This window comes from Austrofundulus limnaeus, unplaced genomic scaffold, assembly GCF_001266775.1.
Source record: "Austrofundulus limnaeus strain Quisiro unplaced genomic scaffold, Austrofundulus_limnaeus-1.0 Scaffold18, whole genome shotgun sequence".
In the NCBI taxonomy this organism is placed as follows: domain Eukaryota; kingdom Metazoa; phylum Chordata; class Actinopteri; order Cyprinodontiformes; family Rivulidae; genus Austrofundulus; species Austrofundulus limnaeus.
In genome coordinates this window covers 144849-151170 of record NW_013952420.1, presented here as the reverse complement: position 1 = coordinate 151170, position 6322 = coordinate 144849, and the positions used below count along the sequence as shown (strand labels likewise).

At 37.1% G+C, this 6322-nt stretch overlaps 1 protein-coding gene across 1 annotated transcript in view; it reads left to right on the top strand.

Annotated features, from left to right (window-relative positions):
• The window catches only part of adam19a (ADAM metallopeptidase domain 19a), a gene marked incomplete in the record, with an annotated part of 346817 nt that overhangs the window by 299784 nt on the left and 40711 nt on the right, over nt 1-6322 (top strand). The window contains 1 exon segment of the mRNA XM_014003343.1: nt 926-1003. Coding sequence (XP_013858797.1) covers nt 926-1003 — 78 coding nt within the window.

The following is a 6322-nucleotide window of genomic DNA, read 5'->3' as shown; positions in this document are numbered from 1 at the left end:
GATGGATGGATTCTGAACCTGACACAAATATAATATGTAACCTTGAATATGAATAAGTTAAATGTACATCTAATGATTACTTTATGAATGTTTTATTAAACTCACTCTAGCAGTTCATGAGTTTTTTTGTTAACAGACAAGTAGAGTTGATGCCAACATTTAATGCAAAAGTATGTGTTAGTGATTATGCTCAGCTACTACCACACTAWGMTTTAGATCCGTATCTGTYAAACTGACTGAATTATTTTCATTTTTATCTTCTCTAATGTGAGTTAGCTTTGACAGCTACCTTTAGTTCAGTTTGACTCCAAAAGTTATTCAATGATATTTCTTTGTAGTGTAAATAAACTTTGGTGCTTTTGATAAGACGATTTTGTTTCCAAATATTTGATGGCAACATTTTTTGAAAAGATCTTGAATAGTTTTTTTTACTAACACACATACTACATGTGTTTACAGTATCTGTAACATTGACTCTGTACAACCTTTAGTGTTTCTTAATGTTTAGTGTTGGCTTGGGTAGGACTCGAAAAGTTGTAAATGTACATCCAATGAATGTCTTCTTCAGGTTTTATTAAAATTCATCCAGTGGTTCGTGAGATATTTTGTTAACAGACAGGCCCACAAATAAAAACACATTCTGGCATAAATATTACAGACTGCCTTCACCTCTACCATAGGACATTAAACATAATTAATTTGGTTTTCATTATTTCATTTAAATAGCAACAAAAGCCTAATCAACATCAATATTCAGTGAGTTGTAAAAGTAAGTCTGTGAAAGTAGTGATGTAATGAAGATGCTGATGTTCTCCTCAGGCACCAGAGTTTCTCCAGAACTCAAAGGGCTGCAGCTCCAGCAGATCTGATCAAAGTGTGTGTACCTGGGCCACAGCGTGTGATCTTTCTGCTTGTGTTCTTCCAGGTGTGCAGAGACCGCAGATGCCAAAGTGCCTCTTTTACTGAGCTGGAGACTTGCATCGCAAACTGTCACGGCCACGGGGTATGCACATGCATGCACACACAGTATCATGCAACATATTTACTGTAACTCACTTAGCTCCCAGGCACAGCTTCCTAATCGCATTGTCACACTGTGTCCTTGGGCAAAGGTAGCYTTTTGCAGCAATTCACCAAGTCTGTTTTTAAAGGCTGGAAAATAGATGGCTGGAATACAACAGCAACTGAAGTGATGAACTATTCAGTAGAGCAGTACAAGCAGGCTCCAGGCAGATAAGGAGGAGGCATACATAGTTTATGAGTCAGTACCCAAGCTTTGGAGGGGAATGTTGGGGTGAAACACTCATCAGTTTAACAGGAAATAAGAGAGATTTATCAGTAAATGTAAGTATTTGACCTCTAAAGGCATCGTCTAAAATACATCCACTTAAGGATCCTTAAAGTGAAATTCATCAAACATGAGATAATAGTAATCTATAACATCTGTAGCTTTATCCAGGGCTTTCAAATCCCACGCACTGACCATGAGACACACACATTTCATGATTTACTCATGCCACTTTTTGAATTTCTCAAAAAAGGCACAAAAAAACTGTCGCAGTGCGAGACAACTCCAGCAGACAGATCATTTCCACCTGCTGCGCACACGGATGATGCTTTTGTCATCGTTTAAACCAGGATGCCCTCTGTTCTCACGAGGATGCACCGTGCGTGAAACATCACACGCACGTGACTCAAGGGATCTGTTTAATATAGAAATAACCAGGCTACTTTAAAGTGGGTTTGCATGTTCAGATTTAAAACAAAGACCTCACATGATGTTAGCACTTGGAGTAAGTACTCTCAGCTACTACCAGTCTACAACTACTGTAGCCTCATGCATCAGGAGATCACTGCAAATGAATCAGGATCAAATCTGCTCCCAAAGCGGGATGTAATTTTTACTGTTTTTTCTCTGACACTGTGTCACACTAAAATGTGTCTCCAGACATGGCTGCGTTTGACTCACTAAAGAAGTACATAATGCAATCAAAGGTTTAGACTCTAAAAAAGTCAGCAGATCCAGATCAACTGAATGATTTTTTCTTAAAACAAGCTGTTGATTTTATTTCATCCCCTTTGACATATTTTTAATCTCCCCCTTATTTCAGGTCAGATTCTGTTGGTTTGGAAGTCTGCTTTTGTACTTCGACTCTTTTTAGAGCATTGCACAGTTCCACTACAGCAACTTTATAAGTATCAAAAGATGTTCGTTTTTTTAGTTAAAAAGCAACATTGTGCATCCCTATTTCTTGATTTGTCAAAAGCCTTTGACGTAGTTGATCATAAAATATTGTTGAGAAGACTCTCTGACGTCGGACTCTCTCAGCAAGCAGTCAAATAATTTATGAACTACTTGTCCAACAGATCACAATGTMTGCAGGTGGAAGGTCTTTCCTCCTTTTGTCTTCAAATATTCAATAGTGTTCCTCAAGGCTCTATCCTAGGTCCACTTCTTTTTATGATCTATATTTACAATTTAGATAACAATGTGCCACATYCTCATTTTCCTTTTTGTGCAAATGACAGTGTTGTATTGAGCAGCTCACTCATTACAAAGTTCTTTTGAAAAACTACAAGCTGCTTTTGATGTGGTTCAGTCAAATTTATGTGACCTAAAACTTGTTTTGAATTCTGAGAAATCTAAAGTAATAGTAATGCCGTTTTCTAACACTAAACCAAAGTATAAACCACWGKTGTTTCCGCCCATCAGCACATTTCYAGGCTCTCAAACTGCATTAATATCTCAGTATAAATACTTKGYTTTTATTATTGATGAATCTCTGACTTTTGTTCCCCACATTCAACATCTGGTAAAAAGGTTGAAGATAAAGTTGGGGTTTTATTTTGGAATTAGAGTTCGTCTATCTTTTGAGACTAGAAAAAGTCTTATTGCTGCCTGGTTTTTGCCCATCTTAGACTACAGAGATGTGATTTATATGCATGCATCTTCTCACTGGTTGCTTTTGTTGGACTCTGTGTATCATGGAGCCTTGCACTTTATCACTGGTCTCAGAGCCCTTACCCACCATTGTACATATGACAGTGTTGGATGGACTGTCTTATTTGCCCACAGATTCGTTCATTGGCATAATCTAGTTTACAAAGCAATCTTGGGTTTACTGCTSTTGTCCTATATCATTAAGAAAACTCCAAGAGGTCATTTTCTGTGCTCGCATGAGTTTGTTTTAACTATACCTAAGGTTCGCACTGATTACGGAAAAAGTTCCTTCCACTTTGCTGAAGGCGTTGGTCTCTTAATGGTTTTAGGTCCATTCTTAAACAGTTTGTGCATGAGACATTTGTTTGTAAATGTTTTAACTTATTTTGAACTCTATTTTGTTGTTTGCAAGTTTATTTGTAGTTTTTAAAATATTTAGTGATTTTATATACTTTTTTCTTCAACATTAATTTCAGCCTAGATCACAATCAWTGGCAAATGTCCAAATATATAAATTATGTGATGACATCATTTAGTAACTTTTCTTACTGAGTAGTCAGCAACAGTGTTCAGCCACTTGAAATCTCACTCTAAGCTCAGATCAAAACTTGAGAGCTCTGTTTTATCAGTTATTGATAACAAACACTATCCATCCAATTTTCTGTCTGGGAAATATGGAATTCATTCCTCCAGTAACCCCGCCCCTCATGCTACATGTTGTAATATGACAAGTCTGTTCTCAACTAAGAGCCTATTATGTACCATATCAACTTATTTGTTAATTTAATAAAATAAACTATTTTTGTAAAGTGTGAACTAAAACAGAATGCAACGTTTTTCAAATCTGATAAACCTACAGTATCTACTTTTCACAGTAACATCCATCGATCCATCCATTATCTTCCACTTATCAGTCAGGTCGTGGTCACAGTAGAACATAGTAAACATGTCTAAAGTTGAAACTAAGAAATTGTACAATTTGTAGGAAAGAAATAGGTAATTTTAAATTTGTTGGCAGCAACAGTTTTCTAAAGGTTTGGGATATTTCCATGTTTCCCTGTTTTGGTGCATCTGTGCATTGGTTCATGTCCTACAAAATGTCTCTTGACATCAAAATGGAAAACCTACAGAAACAAAAAGGTAGTTTTCACTTGTCATACCAAACTATTGTCTTCCTTTGGAGCGTATTGACTTTAAATTTGGGCACAAGCTTCTTCATAGTTYATGGCACAGGGTGGGTGATTGCAGCAAACAAAGAGCATGGCAGGGCAGCTTAACAATGTTGGACATGTCCTGGTTGGTGCATAACTATCCTTTTTGTACTGTTGTATTTGGCTGTACCTGACAGACAGACCGGCGCCTGCTTGCTGGATGCACACATAGGGATATCTCCAGGGTGCCATCAATTCTTGCAGTTTTAATTCAATTTGTACTGCACTCCATAGAGCTAAATCAGAAACAGGTTGCTGTAAACATCTTATTTTTTGTGTTTGGAATACTTAATGTCTTTATAAGAGTTTTAATGGTAATTAGGCTGCTATGACCTAGTTTGAGTTTTGAATCCCACTGTTTTGACCCTGGGCATTTAAAGCAAATCTAGCCTAAGCTGAAACTTCACACCTCAGAAGTCTTTAAACACTGCAGTGCCTCTCTGCCTCAGATGCTCAGAGTAGGTGAAGAAAGGGGTTTTACTGTTCCCACTAGCTTTTGATGAAGATTTGAAAGTTTCTGAGAAAGAAGAGGATCAGATGCGTTCTCACCTTTACTTTGTTTCTCCCTGTGTTTTGTTGTTTTATGTTGTTTGTCTTTTTCTTTTCCTCTCAGTGTAGCAACAGATGCATGATGGAAACAATTTGAAGTTAATATTTTATGTAAATTTGTTTTATTATTTTGCTTCAGGGCTTTTACTTGTAGAAAGAGGCATTTTTAAATATATTTATATATATCCTCAAACTTTCAGTGTGTTGAATATTTGTGTCAATAATAAGCAGGAGTACTTCTTATCTGAATGCACTACAGGTCTTGCAAAAATTTTAAAAAAGATGTATACATATTAGACTTAGCTTGAAAGATAATACATCAGCCAGTATATTATCAGGTCTTAAGAATGTAAAAAATGAAGATGATAAGAATCATCTGAGCTTCATCAGCATTTAGTTGTGGACAAAGTGCTGATGTTACTCCAACAGCATTTTAATTACTGATAGCATAAGTACATCTTGATACAGCTGGTCCTTGTCAGCATTCTCCTTCCTTCTGTGGATGTAGTAAATTAGATGTGCCGCACTACACCCTCACAACTGTTCTTAAAGATTATGCTCAGTATGTCTTAAATATTTATCTTTTATTTTTAGTATTAGTCACATCCTACAATAATTTTGAGTCTTGGTTGTTTGTTAAACAACAGTGTCACACAAAAGAATTTGCATTTCCTGCATAAATACAGTGTGAAAGTGTGTGGTTGAAAGATTTTTTCTGAAAATTGCTGAGTAAACTAAAAGTGTTTAATGGTGAAACTCGGTGTGAGTTAAATTTGAACAGCTGGCTTTTGCTGAAAGTAGGTAAACAAAGGTTAAAAATAAGTTAAAAAATAGCAAAACTGTCAAAAAAAAAGCTGAACAAAGCAGACAAGTAGCTAAGATTAGCAAAAACGACTAAATACTAGCAAAAAAGGTCATTTAAAAAAATAGAAGAAAGTTTAAAATACCAAGAGGGTGCAAAAAAGTGAATTTAGGAAAAAAAATATAGCTGAAATCTAAAGAAGCCAGCAGATTGTGTTGAATCTTCACTTCATCACAGTCTCCCATCCTGAGCAGCACATTAGTGACAGTGGAGAGGAAAAACTCCCTTTTAACAGGAAGAAACCTCCAACAGGACCAGAACCAGGACAGGCAGTCATCTGCCCCAACCAGCTGGGTTTGGGGGAACAGGAAAGAGACACAAACACAGAACTTTTCCTCTGGATACATATAGAACTTAAGAAGAGAGGAAAACTTTTGAGTGCGAGCAGACGCAGGGCTGCTGAGAGGGCCTTGTTTTTGTTTGCTGATAAGACTCAGGGGCCCTTTCACAATCAGTGGRTKCWCKCTCSCRCTACTCCCTACACTCTACACTCYCTGTGAAGRACCCTCGCKGCTGAACTGAGTCCCCTTGATGGCGCTTTATACACCCTCCTCTTTTGAGACGAGCTCTCCTCACACCACCGGAACAGGAAGCTGTCGTCACCATGGTAACAGTCCAACCTCTGGCAGCGACTGAATGCAGGAGAACAAACCACTTTTTGAAATAGACCAAAGAAAATATTTAATTAGGCCCACATTTTAGAGAGTTTTCAGATATGACTGTATTTGTAACAAAGATAACTTGTCAAAATATTTGCAC